The sequence below is a fragment of the Molothrus ater genome, chromosome 2 (genome assembly GCF_012460135.2).
Source record: "Molothrus ater isolate BHLD 08-10-18 breed brown headed cowbird chromosome 2, BPBGC_Mater_1.1, whole genome shotgun sequence".
Taxonomy (NCBI): Eukaryota; Metazoa; Chordata; class Aves; order Passeriformes; family Icteridae; genus Molothrus; species Molothrus ater.
Window position 1 is genome coordinate 39,507,877 of NC_050479.2, and position 19,339 is coordinate 39,527,215.

Sequence of the window (19,339 nt, forward strand, 5' to 3'; positions counted from 1 at the left end):
CACACATACTTGAATTGTACTGTGACTTTTGTGTCTGAAGCAGCACCTATAAAGTGACTGCACACAAGCATTCAGGAGTGCTTTACATATGCATAGGTAAGTACTGACACATGTATGTCATCTTTTGACAAAGAAAAAACATATGAAAGGTGCATAATTCAGGCCCACGATAAGCAGGTTAGTCAGACCCTAAAGTTAACTAAGACTTCTGAGGCTACCCCAACTATATGCTCTGCCTGGCTCTATGTTTCTATTCATATACAATACATGTACATGACCACTACAAAATTCACATTTTTCTCTAACCACAGTATCTTGAAAAGGCTACAGTGAATATAAACTACTTAAACTACTGCATAACTTACTTTAAAAAAATCTGGAGTCCTCTATGGAAGTTAATTTTCATAAAATAAACTCAAGATTACCAAAAAAATGACAGCAAAAAAGAAATATATTTACTATCTTAAATTCTCCCTGTGGTGCTTACATTTTCAGAGCCTGGTAACAGTAGGTGATTTTATAAACTATACGGTGTGACAGAATTTAATGAATATTGGATGAACAAGAAACCCTAATTCAACAGCTACTCACTATAATGTGCTGAACTTGATAAATAATAGCAATATTTATTAGACCTCCAGCATTTACTTCTGTTTAATATAGTTCGTTTCTTTTACTCAGTATTTAAGATATTTAGGCAAAGCTAGGGTTAAAGGTCCTGCTGTAGCCTAGAGCTCATTCATATTACAGCCCTAACACTTTATTGATGTTGTATTATCCTCATGTGTTATTACATTAGGACAACAGCAAAATGAATAAAAAATGCTTAAGTGGAGGGGCCTGGGGGGAAGTGTCTCAGTCCTGCAATGAACTCTTAATGCATCAAATTCCACTTAGGAACACAAAGAGATTCTTGTATTTCTCAATTCTTTGCTATATCTGAGTCTGAGAATTTTCTTTTCCTGGTAAGAGTCACTAAAATACCAGACTACTGCTCACATTGACAGAGCAAGCTGGAGCGCTCCAGATATAGCAGAACATGTTGTGTAGGAGCACCAAACATCAAAGCCCACTATCACACCTAAGGGGCTGGTTTATAGTCACCTGTGTTCAGCTTCATTATCAAAGACAAAAAAAAAAGGTATTTATGAGCACCACGTTCTAAGGAAATTAGAAACTATGTGACACAAAAATAGCCATATTCTTCCCTATGGCTAAGCAAAACATGGCTCTCACCGAGCCATGCTCAACAGTTCCATCAGCATGGGCAGCTGACACACAGGGATGGTAAATCAGAGCTAACTTGAGACACAGAAGAAATGAATTGCCAATACATTTGGCAATACACATAAGCTGAACTTGCTGTGACATGCTACAAGTCTCTGCTAATTTTTCTCAAGCCAAATTGTTGACAACTCTAAAACCTAAAAACAAACACCACGGCACAATGGGCCTGTAACGCTGTACCTTTTTAGCCATATTAATTTTGTTCTTAGCAGCATGACATTCTCAGAAGAGAAATTAGTTTCATGCTAGCAGAAATATACGTATTAAGACACCAAATCATGAGTACCTACATAAAAATAGTTCTTCTATTTTTTAATATGACAGTGGAAGTAAACAGGAAGAGAAAGCCTAGAGACTCCATATGAGCTCCTCAACCCAATGCTCTGAAGCCTCCAGTGTAATTAAAATCTCTTTCTTTGGTACCACGATGGACTACGTGAAGCAATCAGGCGTCTCCCACCCTTCATTTTCAATTCACCTCTCCCCCTAAGCACAACTCCCAGCCCACCCCATCTACCTGACAAGTGACAGCCCAATCTGATTAAATGCTTGCAAGGGAGGGGACTCATGGGCCTCCATGACAGGCCAAAAGTGATCACCATGGAGATACATAATTACAGCTGTCAACGCGTCTACTGTCCTGCTGGCATCAATTTGATTGCTCCCAGCAATAATGATAGACAAAGCTTAGTGTGCACTCTCCTACACCCAATCACTTTATCTATTCCGTGGTCCATTTAGCTGACATGCAACATTCACACAAGCAAATAACAGCAGTAAGCAGAACATTTAAGGCATTTTAATTGTTTTTTCTTTGTATGGATGGCTCACAAGCGCAAATGTTATTACATAAAACTCCTGCTGCAGCATTAATTGAAGAAAGATTTGGTGGGACAAAGACTGTAGGGGGTATAGTTTGTCCATTATCACTTGTACTTTCAACAGGTCTCACGTTTGGAAAATTGCAAATTGCAAAAACTTGCAAGGGCAAAATGTTTGACATCGTGTTAGCTATTACAACATGGTGAAAACTTCTAACAACCACTGGAGTACTCATTATAAATTCTTATTAAATACACTCTTTGTTTCATTAAAAAGAAGTTTAGATACATCCAGCGATACCTTTTTCCCCTCATCTCCTCTTTAAGAGCACATAATGCCTTTTAGATCTTCACAGTTTTTTTCTGCTTTCAGGCTTTGAACACAGCATGAAGCCTTAAAGACCAGAAAGGGTCAGGTCCCTTTGGAAAGTACACGGGCAAAAACAATTTAAAAAGCGAAATAAATCATATATCCAATAACAACTCCACATTTAAGATTCCTCCTGTAATCTCTCAGTATTTTCCGTGCAAGCAATCAGACTGAATAATTGTATTCACAGATGGTACAGTCTCATCATTGCACTGACACAGTGTCACTCATGTATATGTGCACTTATAATTTAAGACTACCTTGATTTTACAGAAAGGCAGTGTATTTGCTCTTTACACCGAGCAGAAAACACTGTTTGCTAAACATCTATTCTATATGGTTAGGCTGTATCCTGAAACACGTAATAACCACTGTAAGAAACTCCTCAAAGTCTACAAAGCTAAACAAAAAGAAAGCACTGGCCGTTTCTCACCAGTGTCCCCAGTTCTCTGTGTTTCAAGAGCTGACTCAACAGTTTAGTGTCATTTTTAATGACCGCAAGTACATTTACTAAAGCTGTGTTTGAAAAACTTAAGCTGAAAGTTATAGAACAAACCATTTCAACATGTATTGGTTTCCTGTTATACCCAATCTGAACATTTTTAATCCAGTTTGGAACTGTTCACTTTTAAGCAGTTTTTCAGGCTGCACAAATAAGTATTGCCATGTCCTGTCCCCACTCTGGCAAAAAACTGGAAAAAAGGCCTGGTTTACAAAGCTGCTGAGTATTTATAGTCTTTATATAAGAGAAACTCAGCACCTATGAAAAACCAGAACCGAGTTACTTACACTTGGCACATGCAATGGTTCCTGATACTGAGACAGTTTACCAATGGATGGCAGGCCAAAAGATTTGTAGGGGTCCTGGAAAAAAATTCAACGTGAGAAAGCATTAAGCTTTTGCAGATGTGGAGCAGATAATGTTTAAAAGCTTTAAGTACAACAGAAACTGCTACTGGAATGACTCTGCTTTTTTGCCCAGAATTACTTGTGTCAAAGAACATTTCTTCATCCATCTGCCCCCACAAATCCAAATAAAGAAATGGAAGTATATAAATTCTCTTGCATCAGTTAAAAAAAAAAAAGGAAATAAGTATTCTGCACCAGTTACAATATTCCAAAATAAAATATACAAAGATGACATTTTCATTAGCTACACTTGGAAGAAGGATGGGAAAGTATTCAGGAGTATAAGAAAAAATTTTCGGAGATAAAAAGGGCAGTTAGAATTTCAATTATCTTAAGAAGTCAAACCAATCTTTATGTCACTGGAAACCTCCTACATTAATGTACATAATGCAACACTAATACAAACTTGATAGGAAAACAAATAAATATATGGCCTACAGAATAACCTAATTCATGGCAAAGTAGTTGGATTCATTACTCATAAATGTGGGGGGATTTAAGATGAACAAAATAAAAAACCTAAACATCAGTTAGTCCACTGTAATGCCTACTAAAACTCAGAGTATTTTCCATGCCAGTCACAGGTCAAATATTTATTCTTTATCAAAATAGTCTGGACAACTTTGAATCAGTAGAGGAATTTGGAGGTTAGATGCATGTCATGAGATAAAAAGAAAAAAAAAAAACATAAGATGGTCTAGGTAACAAAATTTCCAACAGTTAAGCAAGGGGAAAAATGTCTCAAGGTGCTGAATTAGTTTTGAAATGCAGAGTTACCTAAAATGTTCCTGAAACTAAATGAAGGAAGATAGGCATTATTTTCCAGCCCCCACCCCTGGAAGTGTTCAAGGCCAGGCTCCAATGGGGCTCTGAGCAACCTGGTCTAGTGGAAGGTGTCCCTGCCCATGGCAGGGAAGTTGCGATCAGGTGATCTTCAAGGTCCTCTCCAACACAAATCACTCTGTGATTCAATGACTTTTTTTTTTTTTACTAAACAAATTTTCATTTTCATGTATCAAAAGTGACACCAAAAAGACATTACATCAAAATGTCTTGAAAATGGGATTTAAATATTCATAAGCTTCTTTAAGGTAAGATGGAGACTCACACCATAATTATAGTTATTGTTTTGGAATGTGCTTTGAAAGTTTATCCCACACACTGTGGTTTCAGAAAATGTGTAACTTGGTTTTTCAACGACCTTTTCAAAAGTTTTATTAAAACAACAAAAATTCTGTAAGACATTGAATTTCAACTGTCTTTTAAAGTCAACAAGTTTCAACTACACATTTCAGAAACTTCGAAAGAGTGGTTAACTCTGGTAAATAACTCCAGCATCATTAAACATGTACTGAACAACCAGGCTTATTTCTAATGGTATTTGCTTACCTCTCTCTTTTATCATCTTTACTTTCAACTTTCAGGAAAAAGCTATTTTGAAACACACACCATATTTTCAATTAAAAAACAGGAACTCGACAATTCTACCAAACCTCATTAACCATTCGTGTTACATGAATCGAAATCATGACTTTCATATGATATTCCTTGATTTCACCTTGGCATCTATCCACACCTGGGTATTACTACGCCACAATTCAACCACCTACCCCCTCCTCCCCATTACCACTCATTTACCTCAGCATAAACTCGACATTCAACCGCCCAGCCGTTGATGGGAATATCAGCCTGTTTGTGCCTGAGAGGGTAACCCTTGGCAACACGGATCATTTCTTGGACTAAGTCCAGGCCGGTAATGCATTCTGTGACGGGATGTTCAACCTGCAAGGTCAAGAACTGTCAGTCAGTAGGTAACAAAAAGCAACCAATAAAAAAAAGCACCTCTCTGTAAACAAATACAGATAAATAAGAAATTTCACCTGCAAAAGAACAGAGAAAGGCTATGTTTCTATTTTGGTCTTTTTCCACAAAAAAAAAAAAACCTACTTAAACTCCAGCAACTGCTGTCTTTGCATGGAGAACACAAAAAAAAAATAATTAGCAGATTACAATAACTCAGAGCAGCATACAAAAGGAAAACTAGAGAGGTGACCTGGGAGGATTTGGAGATTTGTAGGGGTTTTTTGTTTGGTCAGGGTTTTTTTTCACATATTTTACAAATTCAAATGCATCCAGTGACAATGAGGTAATTTTTCTTTGTTTGGAAGCTTTTCCCATTCAATTCTATTTTGAAGACACTCACACCGTGGCCATAACTATATTTTAACTGAAAATCTCCAAGTAGCTGATAATCAACCCATTCTGCTACACTTAACATGGCATGTACAGGAGCCACTACCAATTTTCCACAGAACCAGCGTAGCCTGTATCTCACCCATTCGCCTTCTTTCACTAACCTGTCCTGACAAGCAACCAGATTAGCGTAATCTTGCATCAGCGCAGTGTAGCAGAAATGAGCAGATGGATCCTTCAATTTCCCCCCCCCCCCCCCCCCTCAGATTTATCTGTTTAGTGCTTAGCATGCACAATAGCTGGGCTGGACCAGCAGAGTGGCTCTGCGCGCTCAGCAAATTGCCGCTAACAGCTTTGGAAGAGGCTGCCCTGGGAATTGCCGTCGCTCGCGCTCACGCAGGATGTGCGTACAAGCATGCACACGTGGGCACGCACAGGCACGTGCACACACACTTCTGCCTTCAAATGGGCAGAGAAACGAGCACCTTGATTAACTTTAAAAAGCCTTTAACTAGGCATAAGACAGTAAAAAGCAACCAAGGTGATTCCTCTGATCGCCACCACATCGATCGAGTAAAAGGTAGGCATGCTAAAAGCATGTTCTTCTCACAGAAACAGCTATACCACCAGAAACCATGACAGAACTGCCATTTTTGTTATAAAATGTTTGTGCTTCAAGCGGAAAAATACCTCAAGAAAACACACTTTGCAACTGCTTATGGTGAGATGTCATACTATGTACCTTTTCTGACACAGGAAAAGGTCACTGACCAAACCACTTGTCTTTCATCCTTCAAGTATACAGTATTAAGGAAAACATTCAGTCATTATAACAACATTGTGGCTTACCGGAACAAGTAGAAGCTTTGGTCTTTAAGAAAAAACGCTTTGTAAAAATAAACAGATGGCATCCATAATTAGCCCTGTGTGTGCTGTGAGTTTGTTTAGAGTTTCAACAACATTTTAAGACGTTTTGACATAATTTTAATGACAAATCACCACTGAAACAAGCACCTATTCTTTGAAGGACAAAAGTGACATTGAAATGGGAATCTGATTATACAGTTTAAGGATGTACCTTTGGGACTCAATCTTGATTCTACCTAACACATGATACTTTCCAGCATGTCAAGCTTAATAACAGTATTTTGAGAATCTATGAAACATCTCAGTGTCTATCCTGCAGTGTTAAATTGAAGCAATTCAATTTCTATTAAGACTTGAAGTTTTAATAGAAACTCCTTTAGTTTTAATAGAAAGTTACTTATCACACATTCATATTTGGACAACAGAACTTATTTTCCTACTTTGGAATTTAAGTTTTAAAAGATTACCTTTGAGCTGGGAACATGTTTGGAATTCTAACATTCCAGATAATTAAAATATTTTTTCTTTTTCCAAAGACATTTGCATTATTTAGTTATACTGCCATTTTTCTTGGATAGCAATTGGCATTCCAGATTCAATAGCTTCATTGTTGTTTTCAGTTTTATTGTTGATGATCAAAATAAGATGGAATGTCTCTGAAAAGAAAAATATTTTTGTTGTTTGCTTCTTAAGACTCACAAACATTTATTTAATCCATTCTTCAATACAGATCTTTGACTTGGTCAATATTTTCTTCTGTTTCTTCAAAATACTCCCTTTGTCTCCACACAAAGCAGCATTCAGAAAATATGTATAGGAAAAAATGTTGAGGGTTTTTTTTGGGGTGGGGAGAAGTCCTACTTTATTTTAGGACTCTGCTTCAACTACTACTATTTAGGCATAACATAGACAATTCCAATCATAGCATTAATTTGGGGTACCAAATACATTTGAATGCATTTTCATATTTGTTAAGACTATCAGATGAAATATCGTAGAAAAGAACTTTCATCTTGAAATCTCTACAACTATAACTAATAATTGCCTAAAGTAATTGTATCTGTTGTAAAAATCACTCTTATAAGTTAGACTTCAATCACTTCCCTCTTTTCCACTTTCTACTTCAGGTGCTGTCTTTATTCTGCCTGCCTGTTGTATTTCCTTCTATTCTATTTATGCTATCTCCCCTCTCCATCAACAGCCTTTACTTGCCAGCATATGGAGACTAAGTCAAGTACTACATTTTTGACAAGATGAATGCAAGTTTGCTCACAAATGGAGCTGAATCTCACTCAACTGATCAACTCCTTTAGCTTTAAGGCCATACTCAGTTTTGCAGTCGACTGATCCAAGATGCTGCCAGTGAACCCCAGCCATTGAAGAGCCAGTGTTGGTATAGTTATGCAACAGTAGCTACATTCACACATTACTGCTGACTTAAACACAGAGGGCAAAACCAGACACGTCTGCAGCAAGCATTCTACAGATCATAACTGTATCAAGGCAGCTGTACCTTATTCTCAACAGGACAGGCAGAAAAAATTCATCAGCAAAAACTCTCAATTAATTAGCTGCCAAAAGTAACACCTTTACTATCAGTTCCTTTACTTATACCAAGTCTGCTCATAAACAGTTGATAACAAGTCATCATTTCAATGCACTTAAGAACAATATACACCTCCTTTAAAAAGTCTTAAGTCTCTGTAAGATGCCACTTATATTCCTGCTTTCAAGTCCACACAGCTATACCTGCTATGACCAGCAATAGCTATACAGAGTAAAGGGAAAGTGCTTCCCCTTCATACTGGATCTACTGCTCTTAAGACATATAACAGCAACCAGATTTCCCATGAGCATTGCAAGTGTTCTTGCTTCACTAACCCCTTCCCATTTATACAGCAAGAGAAACTAGTGGCAAAGCCTGTCAGAAAATAATAATTAGGTCCCAGTTTATAGATAGTAAATCAGGTATAGAAGAGTTGGGGAACCTACCAACATCACAGGCCAGTCAGCATCCATCACCAGAACAGTATGGAAAGGCTCCTAATTTTCCTCCTGTTCTGTGACTGCCAGTGGTTTTAAAGCTTTACCATAGTGGGGTTCATCCACAGCTACAAAAACAGTCATGCAGTTTTTACGGACAGTAGGAGCTGAGAATTAAATTAGTGATGACTGTTCCCCTTATAGTCAGGGGAATAATTCTGGGACACATTTTTCCTCAAGACTATCAATGTACCCAGATCTAACAGCAAACACTTCTGGACACTCACAGACTGCTCTTGTCCCTGTGTGTATAAGGCATCAAGTTACTCACACACCAGCTGGAACATTGAAGCACGCCACATCAGCCAAGAAAATCTAAATTTCAGTAGACATAAAACTACAGCCTATGTCACCCCTACTACTGTAAGTCCCTAGCTGGTGTCATATACCCCTTTACATTCAGATAAATAATCTCAAAACTAACTTTCAACATACACCTCAGTTTCCAGGAAATGTGATTCACCTGGAGTCCCACAGGCTTTGCTGCTGCAGCCAAATCCAGTATCAATTGACCCAAACTCACCAACTTACAGATGCTTCTTAACTCCCTGTATTTCAGTAAGCCTGGTTTCTATTTCGGAGAATTGAACAGCAACAGAAGTGCACACATGTTCTGCTCTTCAGGCATGCAAGCTTCCTGACTACTATGAGCAGGAGCACACTGGGGTCACATCTTTCTGCAAAATAGTTCACATGTACATGGGGTTTGGGAGCACACAGCAAAAAAACAGCTTTTCATAAAGGCTACTGAAAAAGAGACAATGGTTGGACTAATATACAGAATGAATGGAAAGCAGGAGTACATAACTGGGTAACTACAGGCATCTTATATAACAACACTTGCTGTTTGTTTTCTGACCTATTAGTATACAACTGAAAACTGAAGGCAATCAGTACTACAATAATTTCCATCAGCTAAGATGTTCAGGTAGACTTCTTTTATTGTTTCCCAAGTAGGATGTAGAATAAAAACTAATGCACAGACATTCAGTACAAGTACAAACTAGTTTTTTAATGGTAGCATATAACTTTGAAAAGGTATTTAATTTATAATAACTTCCTCATAGGAAGTTATATTCCAATAATCATTGACACAGTTCTCAATTTTCTTTTGCAAGGATTTGTTTCTACATTGTATGGGACAGACACATCTTATGTGGCCTATGAATTCTGAATCTTTTCTGTGTTTTAGACAAACAGCACACACTTTAGGTCAATAAGTCAATTAGCTCATAATTTCAACATAACTTTCTCAATTAACATCCTGCACTTCAAATAAAATTTCTCGAAATCTAGTAATTCTACACAATTTCCTTCCCACTACATGCAGTACGTAAGAAAATAAAGAAACTAGTATCCACAAACACAATACTTTCTTTCCTAAAGATCTAATTCCTGTTTTTACTGTATTTAGCTGTGGTATTAAAGCTTTCTCAGAACACTTCATTCAGGATGGCTCTGGTCACACCGCAGCTATTCTTTGGTTTACTTTACATCAAATTCACCAAAGCAAAGAAACTAACGTACCCTTTGAAGAATGACCTTTTGTTTCTCTACTTATTAAGTAGTCTCCTCTTTCTCTACGTTTTTTAATAGTATTTTATGAGAGTTACATGGGAATGTTGTCTCTAAGATATCACTCCATGCCTTGGCAGCACTGTTAATGGCATCTTTCAGATTCAATGACTTACACAAACAACGTTGTTCTCTTCTGTCAACAACAATTAGCAATGCTTTTCTGTAGTTCTTTTGGGAAGGCTGAAAAGCAGACAACCAGTAGATACATAATGGAAGTTGCATTAGGAGGCAAGAATGTGGCAAAAATTTGGTTAACTGTTGTCGGCTGACCCTCTTGTGTGAAGAAGTGTTGTTCGGCAGTAAAATCACCTTTTCTTTCAGTTCTAAAAATGGACATGAACAGCTGGTATAAACTGTGCGCAGAATGGGTTCTGGTGGGCTTAGCAGATTGGTAATGGGATAAGAGACCTTTCACCTTTAGGTCAGTAGTTCAAATTCAGCCCAGGTTAGCAGCAATTGAAAGTCCTTACCATCTGACACTGTTTGTTAGACTATTTAAAATGACTGAAGCAAAGTGCTGTCACAGTAAAACAAGAATCCAGTATTAAGAAATATGAAGTCTTGGCAAACAGCAGAAACAGTACAGATTTACTTTGAAATCCCACCATTCTGACTTCACAGAAATCTACTCCTCTAACTCCTGACAGCCTGTTTCTCTGCTCCCATTCTCCTGCCCACCTATCACAAGTCATCCTCCAGGCAGCTCTGCGCAACCAAGACAGCAAGATCACTGCTTGCCATCCCATGGCTCTGCTGTAGATACCAAAATCATCAGTTCTCTGTGGCTTTAGGTGGCAATCTGGACTCAGCTCATCACTTTGCTATTTGTATTTTGTTCTTACTGCTACATATAACACAGCTACAATATTTTCCAGCACTAATACCCTTCACTAAGCAAACACATAGCAGGTGCCGACTGGTGATGAGCAAAGAATACAATTAAGAGGCTGTGAGAACCAGGAGTTTATAAGCAGTGGAGCTCCAAAGCATCTGCAACAGTATTTCTATCAACTTTTAGACATTTTCCTACCATGCTTTTTATATTTTCATGGGTGGACAAACACGAGAAGGGAAGACATGTTGCATGTAAAAATTCTTCCCGTGTCTTACACTAGTCATAGCCAGTTTTGCAAAAAGACAACTCTCTGGAATACATAATTTTCCAAAGGTCAGTAAAATCTGATGAAAACCCAGAAAGTGATAAACAAAAGTCTTAGCACTGGGTAATGTTTTATAGGTCTGTGGAAGGTTACTTACCTTACACTTTATGCCTTCGAATCAAGTTACTTTAAAAACATATACATAAAATATTCTTTTGACAACTCACTGTAAACTAAAAACATATGTATGCCATTTGCTCTTAGCAAATCTCTCACAAATACATGAGATTATTCTACAAAATTAATTTTTATTTCCTAAAAAGTTGTGACAAAAATACTCAAACTGACACATGAAGAGAAAACCCATTGAAATTACCATATTTCTCAACTCCAATCTACACATATTATCTTTTCAATTACATTAAGCAAATTCAGTTACATTTTGAGGAGGAAGGGAGTACTCACATGTTATTTAAATCTCACAGCTCATGAGGGAGGCATAAGGTTGGGAACAGGCCTGAGACACAAACATACCAATTGTATTGATTGCAAGTGCTCAATTCACATCACTCATTGTACATTTCTCAGTGTTTCTCTAGCCAACAAGAGATGTTTCTCATTTCAAGGTAATACAAACATCTAAAATATGGGAAATTTTCCCTTTGCTGTCAGTGTTTCACATGTATGAGGCTTAGCTACACCACACACAAATGTATTAAGAGATATTTTTAAGTACGGACCATAGACTTTCTTCATATAAAGTCCAAGAGAAACAACATCTATTCTTCCAGTGAAGAAAAGAAGAAACTTTTCTGGTGAAAGCCAGCACTTCTGAAGTACCTTAGGAGATTTTAACATAACTTGGAAGCCAGAAAGGCTATCAGTCTAAGGGGTCAGAAACTTTGTATTGATTGCAAAGCTCTTGATAAGTTGTTCTGGACCAGGAATGCCCTTGATTAGACTGATGACAACTAGGCAACAGAAAACATACCACACTATGAGCAACTAAAAAGAATCAGATATTCAACATCTGGTCTGCCTCAACTTCAACAGTGGTAACTGCCTGAAAACCACTGCAAAACTGCCCAGTTCTCTGCGAGCTTCTAGGACAGACATCTCTATGTCCTTTTGTGGAAAGTAGGAACTAGTTTTACTATGCAATCATACAATCCTCAATCTTATGTCTCATACTTACCAGAGCTAGCCTCAAAGATGGAAGAAAGGCAAATACAACAAAAGAACATTGCCAACAGCAAATAATAAGCTATCCTAGCTGAATCACTTAGAGGCAGTAAAACATCTGTAACAAATTTGTGTACCATACAAAAGACACAATGGAGCTGATTCACCAATTTTCTTTTGCTTCCCAGTCTTGTATAGTATTGCAGCAGAACTTAAAACAAAACCTAAATAAAATATCAACTTCCTTCAAGGTGCTATTTACACTTCTTTTGTGTAACTATACAAAGAAAAGGTATATTCCCAAAGAGTCCGCAAAAAAACAGCAAAATAATAATACAACTCTGATTACTGCAAAATAATATACCAGAAAGACTGAAAGGCATCCAAAAGATACACCAGAGGGAGGGAGGGGAGATATCAACATGCAGTGCAAAATACTGGACACAGTTTAGGTAGCAAGTATATTCTGAAGTCTGTATCTAAACTAAAAATGCGACAGCGATCTGATCAGAGATTGCTGAAACATTAAAACAGACACAAAATGCATAATTTAGTAGAAATGTTCTGATGATGGTGACAGGTAACTGTGTCTAATGCACACTGACAAATATCTTAAGAGGATCATTTATGGATCAAACACCTATCATTTTGGAAAGCTCTTCCAGCTGTGGAGTGTTCAGCAAGAACAAGGCAAGACACTGATCACAGTTAGGAGATGCAAAAGGAAAAAGAAAGACTGAAGCAATACAGGAACATCTGGAGACTATCCTGGTCTGAAGTAAAAGCTGGACAAGCTCCAGTAGAGTTTCTAGGTTTGGCTCTTAACAGTAGGGAATAACTATATTACATTAGTTGCATAACTGTTAGCTGAACAGAAAGTAAATCTTGAGACTTGGGAGAAGCAAGAAATCAATTGGGTAAGACTGGGGAAAAATCAGAGACAATTACTACTCCAGACTCAAGATAAAATGCTAATCAGAAACAATACAAAGACAGGATAGAAGAGGTAGAGAATATCTAAACAAGTACTCTAATTTAAGATTAGTAAATTGCTTTAAGAGTTGGAAAAAATGAGTTTGCTATTACAGGGGATTGTCAAACTGCTTAGGCTATATTTCAAAAGGAGTACAAAGTCCTTAAACATGGAATTGTGAAAGCTTTCTTCCTGTCTATGTGGAAACCTGAGAAATTTGAGACTATAAACACGTACCAGTGAGTATTGCAGGGTGAAGACACTGCAAAACAGCAAAGAAAGTCTTAAAAACAGCCCACAAAAAGGAGTCCAAGGATATTCCATCACTAATCCCATTTAAGAACTCATGTTCAATAATACTACAGCAAGGAAATGGTTTTGAAGTTCTAGTGGATTATGCAGAAAACCATAAATTAATTTTCTTCTATGTAAACAAGAATGTGGAGTCACTGAAGAAACATTGGCTCAAAAACTACAAGATGGAGGAAAGTGTAAAGAATATGACCAAAGTGAGAGAATTATTCATAATATTTTAATGAACTATACATTGCCATTAACCACCACTCCCTCTCACTGAATCTAAGGTGGACCTGATAGTGCCTAGCAAAGGCATGTGAAGTGACTGTCATGGCTAATTCCAAAACCATTGCTGTCCTGCAAGGCAAGAAAAAATTTACCGCCAGTCTTCCCCTGGCACAGAAGATCATAACATTCCCCAAACACTCTTTAGTTTCTTTACCCAAAGCATAAACTTACCTAATCATAAATTTACCCAGTTATTACATAAGGTCATGCAAAGATGTCAGAGGATCTCATATATGTTCTATCACATACAAGCAGCACACAGGACATAACCCTAATAAAATGCAGCTAAAACAGAATGGGAAGCTTATCAAACTGGTGCTTGATTCCACATTTCAGTCTTTCTGGTGTTATTTAACAAAGCGAGAAAAGGAGGATAAAGGCAACAGAATGGACGCGCTTACAAGCTGAACACTCTTCTGGTCTTCAAGAATGATATCCAGACTTCAAGTTATATACTTGCTTTCTTAGCTTATGACAAGCAATCCATCAAGCAGTCAAAAAAGTGGTAGAGGGGTTCATCTCTTCACTTGCAGTGTACATTAGAACTGACTACATGAATTGTCACAAAAATCCTTCACCTTGTCAGGATGGTTTTTACACAGTTGCATTCAAGTCACAATTTCAATCATATGCAGATTGCTTAGTGCTTTATTGCTCATATACACATATTGTTTCAATCACACTCCTAGAGAAACTCAGCAAGTGATCACCAAAGTATAAAAAATAAGAAAGAAACTTCAGGGACCAGTAGGCTTCAGGAAAACCTCAGAGCACAGGGGCTAGCCACTTACTGTGAACTCACAGTGGCACTTAGCAGTGACCTTTTGCAAGGTCTTTAGGTCAAGTGTAACAAAGAGAAAAAGCTCTGAACATTTACTTGAGTGCTGTGCAAGGGCTCACTGCTGCAAAGTCTTGCATAGGCAGGCTTATGTGAGTAGATCTTTTCAGTGAGTAGATCTTTTAAGTTCAGTGGGAAGTGCTCACATGCATCAAGAGACTTATGTTTAAATCTTTGCAGGAACAGACCTTTAAATATGGCAGAAGGTTATGGTCTGTTTATTTAAATAACACTTTTCTGAATCTGAAGAGTTGTTTTTCTTACCTGAAGTCTAGTATTCATTTCCAAGAAGTAGAAATTCTTACTGGAGTCTACAAGGAATTCTACTGTTCCAGCAGAGGAATACTTTACTGCTTTGGCAAGAGCTACTGCTTGTTCTCCCATTGCTTTTCGAGTTTCAGGGTCTAGAAAAGTGCTGCAATATAGAAACAATTTTTTTTTTAGTTAAAAAATTAAAATCATTCTATCATTTGCTTTTCTGTTTAAACTATGGTCAAAAGAGGACAGCACCATTATTAAAGTTATGAAAACACGTCAAGACTGTCAAATGTAGGTCTTTATATTGTCCCTAAATGGATACACTGCATGCTTCACAATTACTGCTAGCATACAGGAAATTCAGGATTAATAACCATATTCTCTAAAATATAAAACAACACTCTTTAAACAGTGAGAGCTAAAATAATGCAAATTAAATGAAAAAAGGACATACAAAACAATGCAATCTTAGAAGACATACTTATTATCCACATTAATTGCAATACATTCTTTTCCACAAATCTTGGACACACTCAAGGGCACCCAAAGAGCAGCTCAGCTACCACCTTGGGAGCCACTGTGAACACTGCCCAAATGCCAAGGTCCCTCATTCTAGGAGAGCATTCCACAACTTCCACTGGGCCAGTGAATCAAAAGACTCTGAAGTCTTTCTGGAAGCAACACATTTTGCTTGTTACTCTCTTCTGTACCATAAATTCAGATTTAGATTAACCTATGCAGATTAGATAGATAGATGGATAGATAGATATGTATTTCTGTGGTATTCCACCAAAGTCTTGAAACCAGTTGCCCCTCAACTTAATACATTGATTTTTCAGTGAAAGAACATGTCGCTATTCATCTTACATAAGCTTGTAGCTACACTTATTATATTTCTGTTTTGACTCACATTAGGTACATAACTCAGCTGTCATTTTTAAAGTACTTTTGCAAGGGAATAGACAGTCACTTCTACCTTGCCTCTAAGTTACTCTGTAAAACAAAACCACCAAGTGTTATACATTTCTTGAGATGGCTTGAACAGTGGGCCCTTATTCTGCAAAGGAGCAATCAGGAGCCCTCACCTATCTAAAGTGGCCTCAAATCCAGTGAAGGTCCATCTAGAGCCCCAGACTGCTCTCACACAGAAGCCAGTGCTGAGCAGGACTTATCTTCCAGCACTTACTGTGGTGTTTTTCACTGAACCCACAGAACAGCTAGAGACTTCTGCCACAACAAACCATATTTGACACGACACAAGAAGTGAGCAAATATCTAGGCAAAGTGGGAGACGGTGGAATAATTTTTTTTACTAGAAAAATGCTACTTCACATCTCTGTCCTTCCAGTGCCCACACAGGCAGATTCTGATGGACCATATGGCAGGCGTTTTCAGATTTTAGGAAAAAATTTCTTTCTTGGCAAACAATGAGACCAACATGAAAAGGAAGTCAAGTCTCATTCAAGAAAGCTGTATGAGATCCTACATCAGATGAAAGGGAAGATCAGAAGACACAAAAACTGTGTCATAAGAACAGGCACTGGTAAATGGGAAATAGTTTAATAATATTTCTTATTTTGATATAGTAAGAGGATAATACATTACATGAAATGAACTATAATTCAGTAATTTCTGCAGGGCTTTGATCAAGAAAGGTCAATGAGTGGCTTATAAAGAACAAAACATTCTCAGTATCAGCTTCATAGTCCATTTCTAGAATAACCATTATTACTTCTCATATAGATGTAAGAGTTGCTCCCCTTCATTACAGTGGTGTCTTCCCTGTACTTTTTAAATGTAAGTCTGAGATCTCACTGTTCACCTCCTGCTGCAGGCAGAGAATGGAACACAGGTTTCACATTGCTAAACTTGATCTCTGCCATACAGTTAAGCTTTACACTCTGAAATGACTGGATCATCCCTACCATTGGCTTGGTTAATTAACCAAAGTTTTCATATTCCCCTCTACTGCTTTATCTTTCAAACACATTGTTTCTCCCTTTTTTAACAATGCACTTTTGATAACCAAGAAAATTCTTCTCCAGTCTAATTAGGCATCACTTGAAAACATAGCATTTTAAACCTGACTTCAAAACTTTTTCTCACACATACACCTGTTTTTCTTTAGACCAAACAGCTCCTATGGCAGCACAAAAGTTACCACAAAAAAATTTAAAAGTATTCACAAAATAAAAGCATCAAAAAGAAAAAATAAATCAGAGATGACACTTTATTCATAAGACCTTCATCAAGTTATTGTAAAGTTAATCAAAGGGAATACAATTGGTTTGTCACTTTGTCTCTACAGCCAGGGAAATGACCCACATGGGCAAGACGTTATCTCTCCACTTCTAGTTCATCAGGTAAGGTTTCCCAAAATATCCCTATCACCTTCACTCACAGACAAAGTTGAGATTTTGAAAAATACAGTTACACCATCAGTGGAAAGTAACTGCTCAGTTTGGACAAAAAAATAATTAAGTGATCAATAACACTTACCCTTCATCTGAAGATTCCACCACACTGCCATGGTGAACCTCAATTTTCTAAATGTCAAGGTTAGCTTCCCTGCTTCAAGGATATTGCTTGTTTAAAAAAATTACTTATCTACACAAAACATTACCCTTTGAGATGTTCACTATGTACTATGAGACCATGGGCATAAACAGGCTAAAGGATTGGAGTACACAGTTCTGCCCCACATCTAAATGGTGCCCACCTATGAATCACACATACAGTCACAAACAGAACAGGTTCACACTTCTCTTAACCCAAAATACTTCAAGGATTTGTAGACAATGAGAAGAAATGTAGAGTCTGACACATATATATGCATAACAACTCTAAGGAGAACTTGTAGATAGAGTCTAATTCAATAATGCACCTTTCTGCTAAGTTCCTGCCTATATACATTCATTCAAATGAACAGAGTACCCTTCGTTTCACACAAGTGGTGAGACAAATTTGCAGCGCTTTAAGAGGTTTTAACAGGCTCAGAAATTGTTAGATAGGTTAGATAGGACACGTGCTCAGCAAAGTAAAGTTTTAGAGCACTCCTCTGAGTTACTACTCCAATTATTTAGTAGGATGTCAGTTAATACTCTTGTGCATTTAATTTTGATTAATCCCAAAGGATCCATGGGTTTTCTGATAAACCCATAGGCCTTGTCTTTCCATATGGGAAAAAATCTCTTATTAATCACTCCAGCAGACAGGAAAATAGAGCCACACCTTTGTATTTTTTCTTGCCAAAGTACAGTGTCTCACGGCAACTGTCTGTGAAAATGAACAGGGAAGAATTTGGGCAGTTGAAGAACAAAAACCTCAACTAAGAAACAACACTAGGACTATTAAATGCCACTTATGTCACTCATCTCTAAGTGTCAGCCTCTGTGAAATGAGAAGACAACATCATATCCAAAAAAAAAGTAGAAAAGTAGAAGCAGATAAAATTATGGTACATCACTGGAAGCTTTGTGCACCACTAACTTTGCCAAGCACAAACTAAAAAACTAGAGATGGTTGGATGTATCTTATTGTCTGTGGTTCCCAAAACAGAGGGAACAACAATTCATGTGAAACTCACCATGTGAAAATGGTACAAGTGAAGTTTTTGTCTCCTGTTTCAATCTGGTGGATTGACCACCATGAACACCAGGGGTCCCTTGAATATTGTAACCTCAGTGTGTGAACTGAATGGGTTTCTCTCCTCAAAAGAGGGGGTTTTGTTCGCTGTTTGTTTGTTTTAACATAAGGCTAAACTTCCCTAGGAGAGCTAGAGATACAAACACAAAATGATCCCGTATGGATAAGTTCAGCAGCTGCAGACTTAGCTTTAAGAAAATCATAAGTTACTCTCAAAGCCAAGAGGCCCTCAGTCTCCTGACTTAGACATTTAGGAAAATACCATCATAATAGAGTAAATAAAAAAAGGCATGAGATGAGGCGAATGTTAAAAGCCCTAAATTGTCCAAAAGACAAAAAAACTTTTTAGCCCACAACATCCCTATCTCCCAGGCCTCATGAAAGAAAATAAAAAGGCTTGACCTATCTCAGAGTTCTTAATAGCAGCTACCATTTAAAACAGGAGAAAAGAGGACAGTATTTCCTACATCCAGCCATACCAGAAGAGGTGTGTCCAGGAGTCCTTAAGCTATCAAACTGAAACAGCATTTACAGGAAGGGTTAATTTGAGGTTTTAGGGTCTCTCTGGTGTCTCAGAGAAGTTAGTGCTCTGCTTATCTCCAAGTCTTGTAACCCTTTGAAAATTAATGGATTCTGCAGCCAAGTGCAAGTGGCTACAAGGCAGGTAACACTTCCAAAGCTGCCAGCAGA

The 19,339-nt window shown here is 37.6% G+C and overlaps 1 protein-coding gene across 1 annotated transcript in view; it reads right to left on the reverse strand.

Moving 5' to 3' along the window:
• The window catches only part of PCCA (propionyl-CoA carboxylase subunit alpha), a 273,726-nt gene that overhangs the window by 151,675 nt on the left and 102,712 nt on the right, over positions 1–19,339 (reverse strand). The window contains exons 12-14 of the mRNA XM_036392979.2: positions 15,011–15,161; positions 5,026–5,169; positions 3,268–3,342 (exon numbers count right to left, since the gene is read on the reverse strand). Coding sequence (XP_036248872.1) covers positions 3,268–3,342; positions 5,026–5,169; positions 15,011–15,161 — 370 coding nt within the window. The remainder of the gene's footprint in view (positions 1–3,267; positions 3,343–5,025; positions 5,170–15,010; positions 15,162–19,339) is intronic.